Raw genomic sequence first — 16542 nt, 5'->3', positions numbered from 1 at the left:
GGGTCCCAGGGCTGGGGGAGGGGAGGGGAGTGAGTGTTTCACGGGGACAGAGTGTCCGTGTGGGAGGGTGAGAAGTTCTGGAGGTGGATGGGGGTGATGGTCGCACAACAATGTGAATGGACTTAGCACTGCTGAAGTCTCACTTACAAGCGGTTAAGGTGGTAGGTTTTATGTTGTGTGTATTTTGCCACAATTCAAAAAAATAATTTTAAAAATAAATCAAACCCCCCGCCCCACCCCGAGCAGCATAACCTATCGAAAGCGGGGAATTCCCTGGTGGCCCAGTGGTTAGGACTCTGCACTTTCACTGCGGTAGCCAGATTCAGTCCCTGGCCGGGGAACTAATATCCCGCAAGGGAAGGAGGGAGGAAGGGAAGGAAGGAACTGTGTCCCGGCGCCCTGCTCCTGGCACAGACCTTGCCCCGTCCACACCGAAGGACTTGACCGTGTGGCTCTAGACCAGGAGGACTGAAGCCTTCCTGGGGGCTGCAGTGGACACACGTCCAGCTGACCGGGGGTAGAACCATTCTTTCCTTTTCTCCTGCAGCAAACATTTATTAAGTCCCACTGTGTGCAGGATACCGCTGTCTGCCAGAAACCTGCTGACCAACCCAGGGCCGCACAGGGAGGGGCCCAGGCGAGCGCTCTGGGAGGAGAGGACCTGCCCCGGGGATTAGTGGGGTGTTGTTTCCCTGAAGGAGAATTTGAGAACAGCCCTGACAAAGGCAGCTGCCTGCCCTCTGGGACTAATCCAGGATCTCTCAGCCAAGGGGCGGCAGTTCCCGTCTGGGGAGCCTGAGTCAGGCAGCCTCCCATGGGGTTCGCGGGCCAGGGAGCCATGCACTTGGCTCGGTGGCAGTGAAAGGCCAGTCAGTTCACAGGAAAAGAAGAGATCCATTTGGGTCCCCTCCTCCCAGGTAAATCAAAGGCCCTAGGCAGGAGAGGAAAGAGGGAAACACGGCTCAGAACGCAGCCAAGCACCAGGCGGCCTGCGGGTCAACCAGACGTCTCTGCAGCCACTGCTCCCCCCCGTAAGGGGGTGCTGGTGGCGAGGGGGAGGAGCAACTGGGTTGGGGGCCTCTAGGTGCCCCACTCTTAAAGAGCCCTCCTGGCAAACCAGGCTCTCTGGGCAGCAGCTCCCACGTCAAGCGAGGAGGCCAGGCTTCCCAGACGGTAGGGGTTCTCCTTACGCACCAGCCCTGGGCGCGGGGCTGCCCGGCGCAGGGTGTTCATCAGGGTTCCAAGGCCACTTCCAGGCCTGTGTGGGCAGGAGGGAGCCCTATCAGTTAGCGATGCCGGCCCAGGCACCAGAGGACAGGGTGGCAGCCACCTGCAAGCTGGGGACGCGGCCTCCTCCAGCTGCCTGAGGTCCCCACTTCTGAGGGCCTCGGAGACCCTGTGCCTGGCCCGCTGCCCCATGGGGACACCTTCTTCTTGTCCCACAGCACATGCCTGCGGGTGGGGCTCAGGGGCCATGAGATGGGCACGGCCTGCCCTCCCAGACCTCACGGCAAACAGGTGGTGACCAGAGCGGTCAGCACAGAGTCTCAGATTACAGCCGCCCAGTGCCGGTGGGACGCTGGGCTCAGGGCAGTGGTCCTGCAGCCCCCAAGCACTTCCAACAGCCGTCTGGCTGGCCCACCCGGAGTGGGTGCCTGTGAATTGGGGATCGGCCCCCCGCGGCTTTGCTCTCTCTTTGCCTTCGAGGCACCTGTGGGGCAGGAGGGTGGCCATCAGTCCACCCCGCAGGCAACACGCCTGCCCTCCCAGGGCCTCCTATGACAAGGCCCGCAGGTAGGGCCTCAGAGGGCAGGACCTCTCCAGCCCCCCATCACCCTCAAGGACGCAGCAGGCAGGACAGCCGGAGGCAGGGACGCCGGAGGTTACAAGATCTGGCTGTGTGGTTTGCAAGAGGGCTGAGGGAAGGGTTTGTACGCCCAGCCGGCTGTGCCTGCGCCCCACTGGGAGCGCCGCGGGTCACGGCAGGCCCAAAAGCTGCGTGCCCTCTGAGGTCAGGTCACCTCCTCAGGGTCCCAGGGGAGGGGGGTGCGAGCAGACCTGCTGAGGCCGGGAGGTCCTCTCAGAGGAATGGCCCCTCCAGTCTGCACCCTCCCTGCCTTGCGGCCTTGCAGGAGGGCTCCACAGGTCAGCCGACGGGGTGACGTGGCACTGTGACCCTTCCTCCTGGCGCCCGGCCCTTCCCAGCAAGCCGTGAGGCTGAGCGGCCCCTGGAATGTGGTGGGGTTGGCCCTGCCTGGCCCACCTCTGGGAGGGAAGGAGACGTGCAGGGACAGATGAAGGTCAGGGCAAGGCGCATTGTCCCCAGCGGCCCTGAACACGTTCCCGCCCAAGTATCAAGGAAGGAGGGTGCACGTGGACGGACAATGGCCATGCCCATGGCCGAACACCCCAGTGGGCAGCGGGCAGCTCATGGTGGACAGAAATGTGGTAGCTCCCTGGCTCTGATAAGTGTCTGTGCTTTTCTGAAAAAGGCATCATCATAAAGGGAAGCTCGGAAACCTCAAGGACGTGCTCCCTGAGGGTCAGCGTGGGCCACGAGGCCACTGTCCCCCAAGTCTCCACACCCGGCCATGCCAGGGGCAGGCCAGCGGGACAGGCCTCATGGCCCTTCTGGGGGAGCAGGGTGGCTAAGCGCTCGGTCACCAGCCCCCCTGCATGCGAGACCCTGGACTTGGAATCCCACGTGGATGCTGGGTGTGGGGGATGATTTCCAGGCATCTGATCCTCGTCCTGCTCGTCTGCAACCCACGCAGCTGCCACACGATGACTCTGTTGCAACCACCAGCCGGTGTCCCGAGCAGGCGCTGCACAGCCTGGCAGGAGCAGGATGGCCAGGGCCCAGGTTCAAAACTGACTCAGAGGGCTTCCCTGGTGGCGCAGTGGTTGAGAGTCCGCCTGCCGATGCAGGGGACACGGGTTCGTGCCCCGGTCCGGGAGGATCCCACATGCCGCGGAGCGGCTGGGCCCGTGAGCCATGGCCGCTGAGCCTGCGCGTCCGGAGCCTGTGCTCCGCAACGGGGAGAGGCCACAACAGTGAGAGGCCCGCGTACCGCCAAAAAAAAAAAAAGAAAAAAACGGACTCAGAATCCGGGACAGAGATGCAGAAGCTGCCCCTGAGAGCCCGGCCACTCTGCCTCCCAGCATGTGACCCCAGTGACTCCCCAAGACTCACTCCTTCTCGGGGCTCCCCAGCCCAGGGTTGGCCCCTCCTCTTTGTGAAGCACCGCACAGCCGCTACCCCCTTCTGCTTCGCAAGGCCTCTGAGCCAGGAGGTGTTGGCAGGTTTGGAGGGAAAGTGTCAGAACGATGGGGTCTGTCCCGCCCTCCTCAGCAGTGGGGCGGAGGCCACACGGATGCTTCTTGTTTGCACACAGGGCTGGCCCAGCTGCCTTATTTAGCTTTGAGATCTATGAGGTTTTAATTAAGCCCTATCTAATGACGCAGTCACTGGTCAGCACCCAGAGTGGGAGACGGAGAGAGTGAGAGAGACACAGAGATGCTGAAGGGAGAGCTCGAGGCTGCCTTGCTAGGTGGGGGGTTGGGTGGGCAGGGACGGGGCAGTGGGAGCCCGTGGGGAGGCGGACTGGATGAAGGCCTTCTGGCCGCTCGCTGGTCTCAGCCCTCAGCAGGCTCCTGGGCCATGAGGTCGGAGTCAGAGGCTGGCAGCAGTGTCCCAGTCGGCCTAGGGGAGAGATGGGTATCGTAATGGCAATGGTGGGCAGGCCCGTGGACCAGCCCACCCAGAATCTCTCCTCCAAGCACCTGGGCTGGCCGGTCAAGCCTGTAAAGGCTCCTCCCCCAGAGGGTTCAGGTGAGGGTCTGACCAGGAGGGGTCTGCTCAAGGGGATCGCGTCAAGGTGCATCTGAGGGTCTGGGACCGTCCCTACTTTCTCCTCAAGAAGACGCTGGAGGATCCCAAAGCAACTGACAGCAGGCACCCAAGCACTCATACACCATGTTCACAGCAGCCCAGAGATAGAGGTAAGCCAAGTGCCCGTCGAAGGGTGAGTGGATAGATACACAAAATGTGGTCTATCCATAAATAGATGTCAGCCTTAAAAAGGAGGGATATCCTGCCACAGGCTACATCCTGGGTGAACCTTGAGGACATGACACTTGGTGAAATAATCCAGACACAGAAGGACAAATCCTGTCTGATTCCACCCACATGAGGTCCCTGGAGGAGTCACATCCATAGAGACAGAAAAGTAGACGGTGGGCGCGGGGCTGGGGGAGGGGAGGGGTGTGAGTGTTTCATGGGGACAGGGTTTCGGTTTGGGAGGATGAAGAAGTTCTGGAGGTGGATGGTGGTGAAGGTTGCACAACAATGCGACTGTGCTTCATGCCCCTGAGCTGTGCACTTAGACGTGGCAAGATGGTAAATTCTATATCATATGTTTCTTACCACAAATAAATTTTTTTTTAAATTTTAATGGAGAGGGCTTCCCTGGGGGCGCAGTGGTTAAGAATTCACCTGCCAATGCAGGGGACATGAGTTCAAGCCCTGGTCCGGGAAGATCCCCCATGCCGTGGAGCAACTAAGCCCGTGCGCCACAACTACTGAAGCCCGCGCACCTGGAGCCTGTGCTCTGCAACAAGAGAAGCCACCGCAATGAGAAGCCCGCACACCGCAACGAAGAGCAGCCCCCGCTCGCCACAACTAGAGAAAGTCCACACGCAGCAACGAAGACCCAATGCAGCCATAAATAAATAATTTTAAAAGATTTTTTTTATGGAGAGGAAAAGTGTTAAAGTAATAATGGAACATTTTTCCCACAGTGGAAAGCAAAAGGCCTCAGAAGGAAGGGATTCAAAGGCAGCCCAACAAGAGAGAAATGGAAAACAGTCCCTGGACACGACACAGAGAAACGTCAGGACAAGATGAACTCCCGCAGGAGGGCTGCTGGTGGAGATGGACCATTCCAGGTGCTGGCCCAGCACCGAGCTGGTGGAGCCCCCATCCAGGCTGAGAGGATGCCCATCGCCAGGATCACTCAGGAAACTGTTTGCCTGACGTAGGACGAAGCAGTTCCAAGAGAGATGGTGGCTGCACCACCCAAAACACCGCGTGAATGATTATTGCAACTTTATTAACAGTAGCCAAAAACTGGGTATGGCCGTGACCCCTGACTGCCAGGACAGGGCACTGCGCACAAGTGACTTGATCAACAGAAGTTCATTCACTCTGTCCTGGAGGCGAGAAGTCCCAGATTAAGGGGCGTGCAGGGCTGGCCCCCGTCCCGAGGCTCTGAGGGGTTCTGTCGAGCTCTCCCCCTCAGCTCTGGGGTGTTTGCTCCAATCTTTGGTATGCTTGGCGTTTGGAAGCATCACCCCGATCTCTGCCTTCATCTTCACGTGGCATCCATCCTCCCTGGTGTATGTCTGTCTACAAATCTCCCCTTTTAAGAAACACCAACCATACAGGATTAGGGTCCAGCCAAATGACCTCATTTTAACTCAATCACCTCCAGAAAGACCCTATTTCCAAACAAGTCACATTCCAATGTACTTGGTGTTCGGACGCTGACATATGAATTTGGGGGGAATGCAGTTCACCCCATGACACTGGGAGTAACCAGATATCCACCAATTGTAGGGTGAATAAATAATTGTGGTAAAGCTGCAACACCACCACTCAGTAATAAAAAGAATGAATTTCTGCTACTCACAACACACATAAATCTCACGGACAAAGGGTACTTACTTACAATTCTGTTGGTGTGAATCATAAGAACAGGGGAGACAGTGAGAGAAACCAGAAGGACCCTGAAGGGCACCCGAGGGGCTCTGGGTCCTGGGTCGGGGGACGGCAAATTCCTCAGGCCTCTTGTTACCAAGCCTCCGTCACACCTCAACTACCAGGGTGCGGGGGGAAGAAGACGGTAGGATTCTGAAAGAGATGGGGTCGACCTTCAACTTCTCCACGCGCACTGGTTATGGGACCAAGGAGTGATATGTTTAAATGCTGAAAGAAAAGAACTCTGAACTTTATTTGATATTTGAGCCAATTGTTGCTCCAACTCGAGGGCATTAAAGGACCCTCGGGTTCGGGGGTCCTGGGAGAGGTCGCCACAGATGTGTGGGTGCTGAGAGCCAGTGTGAGGAGTGGGGGCTGTGACACCCTGGAAGCGCTCACCACCATCCTGGACACCGCAGCCAAATGCAAGGAAGAGCTAGACTCACGTGAGCTGCAATTGGAACTCCAGACACTTGAGCTTCGTGGCCAGCGGGCCGCTTGGGGCACCTCCACCCGTGGCTGGGCTGTGCTGTCCTAGGGGCCCTCACTCATCACCACCCCTGGACACCTGACGGGCTCTGGGCAGTGGCTGGAGATGCCCCCGGCACAGCCACCCGGGGGAAGCGACAGAGGAGACAGCAGTCCCCCACCCAACCGAGCGCCGGCCCTCAGGTTCAAAGGTGCAATCGGCACTGGCCCTCCCGGCGAGCCTCTGTCGGGCCTATCAGTAAAATATGGCAACGCTTCACCGCCAGAAGGAGAGGCAGAAGACTCCCCGCCCCTGGGTAAACTTCCGTGGCCTGGCGCTTGGCCCATCTCTGACCAACAGGCCAAAGGGCTCTGAAATGCCTGCGGTTTGGCCAAGAGCTGCTGTTTGGGGGCTGGGCTTGTGTGAGCCCTGATTTCACAGATGGGAGGCCGCTGTGAACGCTGGTGTCCTTACAGGATGCCTCCCCCAAGACCCCTGTCCAGGCGTCGTTCGCAGGAAGGGTCCTGAAAGCTGACACTAAGTAGGGAGCACCCGGGGCCCACTTTGTGGGGTTCCCCCTGCAAGTTCTCCGTGTGGGGCCCCATCTTCAAGCAGAGGCAGTAGAGGGCAGCCCAGGCAGTGCTGGGGGGCGGGCGGCATCCAGGCTTCCTGGGGTGGGATCTGGCCGGGCACTGGAGCCACGGCTTGCCCTGCAGCCTGGCCCAGAGCCGCTGTCCCCCGAGCAGGAAGTGGTAAGATGACCGGCTCGCTCACTGCCCTGGAGATGCTGAGTCACAGGGAAGGGCCGCTTCCTGGTCCTCGGGGCAGCGCAGGGACAGCCAAGAAGAGAGGACACCGCTGGCCCCATGCCACCGGTGGGGTGCAGGCCTCTGATGCCAGGTGGCAACGTCCCCGATCTCCCTGGGGCCTTGTTAACAGGCCCGCTGACGCCGAGGATGTCAGGGATGGAAAATGCCCAGCTACCCCCCACCCCATAGCACAGGAGGTGGTGGCCTGGCTGCAAGGCCCGGGTACCCGTTTCTCAGCCACGTGGTGCAAGGACGGCCGCGGGTCCCAGCTCTGCGGTGGGCGGGTGGCATCCCAACCACGGGAAGAGTGGGAATTCGAGGCTCAAAAGCACCTCCAGCCAGGATAGAGCAGGCGCTTTCTGCGGCATGACCGGGCCAGGAGGGGAGCTGGGGAGGCCCTGGCCTTGTCCCCAGGGCCGCCTCCCTCGCCCAGCCCAACCAGGGTCTCTGGGGGATCAGCGTGGTGAGGTGCTGTCTACCCCAGCTGCGTGACCCCCAGGGCTGCTGGTCCACCTCGGCCGGTTTTGCCGTCTGTTAAATGAAGTTGTAGTTAACCCCCCGCCCACCAAGATTGTCCCCTAGATGAAGCTGCTTTGCCCTCGGCCAGGAGCACTGAGCCAATGGCACCTCCCCTGTCACTCCCCCAGCTTGGCAGGGGGTGGCCTCTTAGGGGGACGCCGACAGGTGACGGCCCGAGAGCCCTGTGTCCTCTCTGAGCCCATCCTGTCCACTCGGGTCCTCCCTCTGTGTAGCCGCAGGGTTGATCAGGGTGTGTTTGCTGGGGTGACTGGAACAACGTTGTTTGTTGTTTTTGTTTTGTTTTGTTTTGTTTTGCGGTACGCAGGCCTCTCACTGCTGTGGCCCCTCCCGTTGCGGAGCACAGGCTCCGGACGCGCAGGCTCAGCGGCCATGGCTCACGGGCCCAGCCGCTCCGCGGCATGTGGGATCTTCCCGGACCGGGGCACGAACCCGCTTCCCCTGCATTGGCAGGCAGACTCTCAACCACTGCGCCACCAGGGAAGCCCTGCTCGTTGTTTTTTGTCCCCAGTCCTGAGGCTGGAATCCCAGACCCAGGCGTGGGCGGGGCTGGTCCTCCCGAGGCCTCTCTCCCCGGCATGTAGACGTGTAGACGGCCGTCTCCTCCCTGTGTCCTCACGGGGTCGTCCCTCTGTGTGTGTCTGTGTCCTGACCTCCTCTTCTTATAAGGACCCCAGTCACACTGGGCCAGGGCCCACCCTCGTGACCGCATTTCACTTTCCACCTCTTTAAAGACCTCATCTCCAAATAGTCACATTCTGGGGTGCTGGGGGTCAGGACCCCTATGTATGAATTTGGGGGACACAGTTCAGCCCACGACAACCTATAAGAACAAAAGGGGAGAGAGTGAGTCAAAACTCACTGCACAGGGAGAAAATCCCCGGCTCCTTTCAGGGACCGGCAGGCAGGTGGGGTTCAGGGAGCGGCCAGCAGAGCCCTAAACAGACAGGATCTGATTTGATGCCATCGGCAAACCCTGGCGGAGCTTCTCCTGAGGGTCCGAGGGCGCCATGAGGTTCTCAGAGCCCGGTGACGTCTGTGGGGCCCTGCTCTGGCCTCCTGGTCGCAGGCTGTGGGCTCAGCCTGGCTGGCTTGGGCAGGGAGGGACTGACCACACCTCTGATGCCCTCAGCAGCCTGAGACCTGAGATGCCCTCCCCCCACCGCGGCATGTTCCCTGTGCTCCTGCCATGGCCCCAGGGGCTGCACTGGACATTGCAGGGCCCACTCACCAGCTCCCATCCTCCTCACCAGGAAAGATTTCAAACTCACCATCGAGAACAGACTGACACGTGGGCACTGTGTACCCGCCATCCAGCTTCAACTAACGTTAGCACCTTGACCTTTGTGCTTCAGATATGTTTTCCATTGAGAAATAAAATATTACGGATAGAACCGGGTGCCTCTCCCCACCCACCCCCTCCCCAGGAGTGGCCACAATCCTGAATTCCATGGTTCTCAAAAGTTTTTATAGTTTTACCACGTTTGTAAATGTGCAAGTTATAAAGCAGGGATAACGCGTGAATCCGCAGTGATGGAATCAGGGTCTGCGTGAGCCTGCTGTGGTTCTGGTTCCTGCAGGTTTAACTGCCATGTTGCATTCCGGGGAAGGGTGGGGGTCTCACTCCTGCGAGAGGGCTGTGCACACCTGGCTCGGCTAGTGGCGGGACGGCCCAGGCAGAAGCACCGGTGGGCTAATGCGGGTCCCAAGGGGGTTTGTCTTGCGTTTCCTGGATCCCTGTGGTCAAGCTTCTTGGCTTGTTGCTTATTTTTGTCATCTGTGCCTGAAAGGAGGTGAGCTGCCCTCTGCCCCAAGGCAGCAGGTGGGCGCCCTGGACTCTCCGTCTAGGCCGTGGGTGGGCTCAGCCTCCCCCTCCTCCCCCTCCCCCTTCCTTCTCCCTCCCCCCCCGTCCTCCCCTCCCCCTTTCCTCCTCCTCCCCTGACCCCCTGAGGGTCCTGCAGGTGGTGGACATCACGGGCATTCCTTAGCTCTTCGGACACTGGTCCTCATGAGTCATCCTCATGGAAGTTTCCTTCACCCTTTGGCCTCTATTTTCACTTTGTCGGGTTGTCTTTTTTCAAACAGGATTATCAAGTGTCTCCATTGCCACATCAATGGCTTGTGATTTTACTGACTTGGTTAAGAAATCCTCCCCTCCCTGAGGTCATAAACATTACGCCTTTAATTTCTCCTGAAAGTTTAAAAGTTTTGCTTTCCACATCTAGCTATTTAAGCCACTTGGTATCTGATCTTAGTTTGGGGCGTGAGGTGGAGACCTCATTCCTACTTCCCCACTGAGAGAACGCTGTCCCAGCAGCTTCTACTGAAGGTCCCCCCTCCCTGCATAGGAGGAGTCCCTCCCACCTCAGTCATTGTCCTGGCATGTGGTCTGTTCCACCTGCCCACTTGCCTAGCCCTGAGCAAGCCCACGCTGCTTCGTGAGAAAAGACCAGCCTTCCCACCTCGTGCTTCTCTGAAAACTCTTGGCTCTTCTTGTCTCTTTGCTCTCTCCTGGGCTGTTTGAGCAGCCTGACAAGTCCATGAAAAACTCTACCGGGATTGTGAAAGGCATTTTGTTAGGTTTACACAGCTGTTTGCCAAGAATTGGTTTTATTTTTCTAAATTGAATCTTATCATTCGTGAGCAGGGCATCTCTCTCCATTTAATAAGGTCTTCCTATTTGCCTTCCAGTAACTTTAGTAATTTTCTCTTAATAGCCTGGGAATATTCTGTTTGATTTATTCTTAGGAATCTGTGTGGGTTTGTGGCTGTGTTAATTATTTTTTTTTTCTACTTGGTTTTTACTGGCATAAATAAATGCTACTGGTTTTGTGTACTTGTTTTCATTAACCTTGTATCCAACAATGTTACTGAGTTCTAATTGGCTTTTCCATCTTGATAATCACAGTATCTTTAAATCAGGACAGTTTTATTTTTTTCCAATCCTGATACTTCTTTTTTTTTTCTTGTTTTGTTGCTTTGGCAAGAACTTCTAGACCCCATAGATTGATGGTAAAAGAATATGAAGAAGAATATATATGTATAACTGGGTCACTTTACTGTATAGCATAAATTAACACAACATTGTAAATCAACTATACATCAATAAAATCTTTTTAGAAAAAGAAAGTAGTCATTGTAGACAACCTCCACGTTCCCTGACTTTCATGGAATGATTCTAAAGCTCTAGCACTTAATCTGATGTTTGCTGCCATTTTTTGACTGATACCCACTAACAGATGAGGAATGTTTCCTTCTAGTCTTAGTTTGCTTTTAAAAAAAAATGAAGACAAGCTGTTTACTTTCATGGGGTGCTTTTTCTGCATCTCTTAAGGGTTTTTCTCCTTTCATCTGTCCATGGAAATCGCCAAACGTTGCTGGCTCCCCTCCTGTTGGCAAAGCCATATCTCACGTCCCAGCCCTGGCAGCTGCCAGCAACCAGGTGACCCTTCATTCTGAGGGTTTAGACACCGGGCAGGATGCTCCACGTGACAGACGTGATCTCTGAGATGACAGCTGCTCCATCACTTGAGGTCCTGGAGAGAAATGGGAGCGGAGCACGAGTCCAGGGTGCCTGGAAACCTCTGTTGTCACAGGCCACCAAGATCTGGGGGCTCTTGTTACTGCAACACAGCAGAGCTATCGTGACTGAGACATTACGTTAGTAGATTTTCTGCTGTTGAACAATACTTGACTTGCTGGATAAGCCTCCCTGCTCACGGTTTTGGGGATCTTAGGGGAGCTTCATACACAGCCCTCCCCACCTGAAGGCTTGAACCAGTTGAAAAGGAAGGAAGGGGAGGTGGCGCGTGCAGGACCAAGCCTAGTTGCGTAAATTATAACTTCTTGGCCGGAGACCATGGATCGTGCTTGTGGGTAAGTCGGCTTCCTTACTCTGACCCCTCGAATTAAGCAGACAACCCTCCAATGGCCGGCAGCGCTGGCCCAGACAAGCCCCCTCCTTGGAGAAGCAAAGGAGAACAGGTCAGGCCAGGGAGGAAGGAAGAGAAGAGAGAAGGGATGCCCACGCCCTGTTTCTCTTTTCGGGTATGGATTAAGCCTTTAAGCCACTGCGCTCTCCCCGAGTTGGAGGACGTAAAGGACAAAGGGGGCGGGAACAGAAGGACCAGCTCCTCATGGAAAGAGATGTGGCCGCAGAGAAAAAGGCAAGCCCCACAAGGACTAATAAATTCTTCAGGGTGTCTGCAATTTCCTTTCCTTGGGCTGCTTTTGAGAGATTTTGGTATCACCGTTATCCTAGTTTCAGAAATGAGAGGCCTAAGCTTCCCACTTTTTCTGCCTTCTGGGAAAGTCTGTGTGACAAGATGTGGTCAAAGGCCCAGCTGTTCACACCCCTGTATCCCATCCTCACTGATCTGGGCTTGCTGTGTCCATGGATAGTTTTGGCCACTGGAACAGCAGTAAATCCAACACACGTGGAGGCATGAAAAGAGCTTGTGCCCTGGGGTCTCTCGTGGCTCTTGAGAACAGTGACCGCCATGGGAATAGCCACCTTCTTCTGGAGAAGGAGGGACTTATGGATACAGGCGCCAGTGACCCAAGCTACTCCGGCCATGTCCAGTCCTGCAGACCCACCAGCTGACAGCAGACACGTGACAAGCAGCCTGATAACTTTTAGTAACTATGTGCAATCATGTACTCACCACCAAAATCAAGATGGAGGAACTCAAAAAGCTTATTTGTGCCATTTTGCGGCTGGTGCCTTTCCACATCCTTGGTCCCAGGAAACCACCGCTGTGCTCTCCATTCCCCCAGTTTTGTCATTTTTAGAATTCTGTGGTACCAAATCCTGCAGTCTTTTATACCTGACTCCTTTCAATGAACACAATGCTTTAGATACTTATCCCAGTTGCATCCAACGATATTTGTCCATTTTTATTGGAGAGCAGTATCTCAACATACGGATATATTGGGTTGGCCCAAAAGTTTGTTCGGGCTTTTCATGTTCTAGAAACACCCGGACGAACTTTTTGGCCAACCCAATATTTCCATTTGTCTATCCATTCACCAGTGGGCGGGCAAGTACATCACTTCTCGTTTTCAGAAAGCTTGAACGATGGGGCCTCAAACATTCCCATACGTCTTCTTGCGACCGTGTGGTTCCTTTTGTCCTGGGTAAACATCTACGAGTGGGACTGGCGAGTCACGTAGTAAGTATGCATTTAACTTGGTAACGTTTTGTTCTCCAAAAGGCTGTACAATGTCACATTCCTTCCAGCAACATCTGAGAGTTCCAGTTACTCCACGTTCTTGCCAACATTTTGTATTGTCTGTGTGTGGAGACGGACACATCTGTGTAGTTTGTGCATTTATTGGAGGACCGGTAACGTTGAACATCCTTTCATATGCCTACTGGTCAATCCTATATCATATTTTGTGAGGGATCCTATAAATCTTTTGCCTATTTTTAATTGAGTTAACTTATTTTTATTGAGTTGTAAGAGTTTTTTTATATATTCTGGATGTAAGTTCCTTTTCAGACATATGTTTTGCAAAAATTTGGTAACCATGTCTTTCAAAAAGCAAAAGTTTTAAATCTTTTTTTTTTTTTTTTTTTTTTTTTTTTTATTTTTATTTTTTGCTTTATCACAAATTTAATCAGTTATATGTATACATATGTTCCCATATCCCCTCCCTTTTGTGTCTCCCTCCCACCCTCCCTATCCCACCACTCCAGGCGGTCACAAAGCACCGAGCTGATCTCCCCGTGCTATGCGGCTGCTTCCCACTAGCTATCTACCTTACGTTTGGTAGTGTATATATGTCCATGCCGCTCTTTCACTTTGTCACAGCTTACCCTTCCCCCTCCCCATATCCTCAAGTCCATTCTCTAGTAGGTCTGTGTCTTTATTCCTGTCTTACCCCTATGTTCTTCATGACCTTTTTTTTTCTTAAATTCCATATATATGTGTCAGCATACAGTATTTGTCTTTCTCTTTCTGACTTACTTCACTCTGTATGACAGACTCTAGGTCCATCCACCTCATTACAAATAGTTCAATTTCATTTCTTTTTATGGCTGAGTAATATTCCATTGTATGTATGTGCCACATCTTCTTTACCCATTCATCCGATGATGGACACTTAGGTTGTTTCCATCTCCGGGCTATTGTAAATAGGGCTGCTATGAACATTTTGGTACATGTCTCTTTTTGAATTATGGTTTTCTCAGGGTATATGCCCAGTAGTGGGATTGCAGGGTCATATGGTAGTTCTATTTGTAGTTTTTTAAGGAACCTCCATACCGTTCTCCATAGTGGCTGTACCAATTCACATTCCCACCAGCAGTGCAAGAGTGTTCCCTTTTTTCCACACCCTCTCCAGCATTTATTGTTTCTAGATTTTTTGATGATGGCCATTCTGACTGGTGTGAGATGATATCTCATTGTAGTTTTGATTTGCATTTCTCTAATTAGTAAAGATGTTGAGCATCCTTTCATGTGTTTGTTGGCAGTCTGTATATCTTCTGTGGAGAAATGTCTATTTAGGTCTTCTGCCCATTTTTGGATTGGGTTGTTTGTTTTTTTGTTATTGAGCTGCATGAGCTGCTTATAAATTTTGGAGATTAATCCTTTGTCAGTTGCTTCATTTGCAAATATTTTCTCCCATTCTGAGGGTTGTCTTTTGGTCTTGTTTATGGTTTCCTTTGCTGTGCAAAAGCTTTTAAGTTTCATTAGGTCCCATGTGTTTATTTTTGTCTTTATTTCCATTTCTCTAGGAGGTGGGTCAAAAAGGATCTTGCTGTGATTTATGTCATAGAGTGTTCTGCCTATGTTGTCCTCTAAGAGTTTGATAGTGTCTGGCCTTACATTTAGGTCTTTAATCCATTTTGAGCTTATTTTTGTGTATGGTGTTAGGGAGTGATCGAATCTCATACTTTTACATGTCCCTGTCCAGTTTTCCCAACACCACTTATTGAAGAGACTGTCCTTTCTCCACTGTACATTCCTGCCTCCTTTATCAAAGATAAGGTGACCATATGTCCGTGGGTTTATCTCTGGGCTTTCTATCCTGTTCCATTGATCTATCTTTCTGTTTCTGTGCCAGTACCATACTGTCTTGATTACTGCAGCTTTGTAGTATAGTCTGAAGTCAGGGAGCCTGATTCCTCCAGCTCCATTTTTCGTTCTCAAGATTGCTTTGGCTATTCGGGGTCTTTTGTGTTTCCATACAAATTGTGAAATTTTTTGTTCTAGTTCTGTGAAAAATGCCAGTGGTATTTTGATAGGGATTGCATTGAATCTGTAGATTGCTTTGGGTAGTAGAGTCATTTTCACAATGTTGATTCTTCCAATCCAAGAACATGGTACATCTCTCCATCTATTTGTATCATCTTTAATTTCTTTCATCAGTGTCTTATAATTTTCTGCATACAGGTCTTTTGTCTCCTTAGGTAGGTTTATTCCTAGATATTTTATTCTTTTTGTTGCAATGGTAAATGGGAGTGTTTCCTTGATTTCACTTTCAGATTTTTCATCATTAGTATATAGGAATGCCAGAGATTTCTGTGCATTAATTTTGTATCCTGCAACTTTACCAAATTCATTGATTAGCTCTAGTAGTTTTCTGGTAGCATCTTTAGGATTCTCTACGTATAGTATCATGTCATCTGCAAACAGTGACAGCTTTACTTCTTCTTTTCCAATTTGGATTCCTTTTATTTGCTTTTCTTCTCTGATTGCTGTGGCTAAAACTTCCAAAACTATGTTGAATAAGAGTGGTGAGAGTGGGCAACCTTGTCTTGTTCCTGATCTTAGTGGAAATGGTTTCAGTTTTTCACCATTGAGGACGATGCTGGCTGTGGGTTTGTCATATATGGCCTTTATTATGTTGAGGAAAGTTCCCTCTATGCCTACTTTCTGCAGGGTTTTTATCATGAATGGGTGTTGAATTTTGTCGAAAGCTTTCTCTGCATCTATTGAGATGATCATATGGTTTTTCTCCTTCAATTTGTTAATATGGTGTATCACGTTGATTGATTTGCGTATATTGAAGAATCCTTGCATTCCTGGGATAAACCCCACTTGATCATGGTGTATGATCCTTTTAATGTGCTGTTGGATTCTGTTTGCTAGTATTTTGTTGAGGATTTTTGCATCTATGTTCATCAGTGATATTGGCCTGTAGTTTTCTTTCTTTGTGACATCCTTGTCTGGTTTTGGTATCAAGGTGATGGTGGCCTCGTAGAATGAGTTTGGGAGTGTTCCTCCCTCTGCTATATTTTGGAAGAGTTTGAGAAGGATAGGCGTTAGCTCTTCTCTAAATGCTTGATAGAATTCGCCTGTGAAGCCATCTGGTCCTGGGTTTTTGTTTGTTGGAAGATTTTTTATCACAGTTTCAATTTCAGTGCTTGTGATTGGTCTGTTCATATGTTCTATTTCTTCCTGATTCAGTCTTGGCAGGTTGTGCATTTCTAAGAATTTGTCCATTTCTTCCAGGTTGTCCATTTTATTGGCATAGAGTTGCTTATAGTAATCTCTCACGATCTTTTGTATTTCTGCAGTGTCAGTTGTTACTTCTCCTTTTTCATTTCTAATTCTATTGATTTGAGTCTTCTCCCTTTTTTTCTTGATGAGTCTGGCTAATGGTTTATCAATTTTGTTTATCTTCTCAAAGAACCAGCTTTTAGTTTTATTGATCTTTGCTATTGTTTCCTTCATTTCTTTTTCATTTATTTCTGATCTGATTTTTATGATTTCTTTCCTTCTGCTAACTTTGGGATGTTTTTGTTCTTCTTTCTCTAATTGCTTTAGGTGCAAGGTTAGGTTGTTTAGTCGAGATATTTCCTGTTTCTTAAGGTGGGATTGTATTGCTATAAACTTCCCTCTTAGAACTGCTTTTGCTGCATCCCATAGGTTTTGGGTCGTCGTGTCTCCATTGTCATTTGTTTCTAGGTATTCTTTGATTTCCTCTTTGATTTCTTAATAAAATCTATTTTATTGGGTTTT

At 51.8% G+C, this 16542-nt stretch overlaps 1 protein-coding gene across 1 annotated transcript in view; it reads right to left on the bottom strand.

The window, feature by feature from the left end:
• Positions 1–962: 962 nt before the first annotated feature.
• MUC2 (mucin 2, oligomeric mucus/gel-forming) overlaps positions 963–16542 on the bottom strand; it is a gene marked incomplete at both ends in the record, with an annotated part of 53745 nt that continues 38165 nt past the window's right edge. Inside the window, 3 exons of the mRNA XM_079709450.1 lie at positions 963–1042; positions 1191–1258; positions 1505–1711. Of these exons, the coding sequence (XP_079565576.1) occupies positions 963–1042; positions 1191–1258; positions 1505–1711 (355 nt within the window). The remainder of the gene's footprint in view (positions 1043–1190; positions 1259–1504; positions 1712–16542) is intronic.

Source organism: Hyperoodon ampullatus, assembly GCF_949752795.1.
Source record: "Hyperoodon ampullatus genome assembly, chromosome: 7".
Classification (NCBI taxonomy): Eukaryota; Metazoa; Chordata; class Mammalia; order Artiodactyla; family Ziphiidae; genus Hyperoodon; species Hyperoodon ampullatus.
Note: the sequence above shows the minus strand (reverse complement) of the source record. Positions and strands in the feature narration are given on the sequence as shown.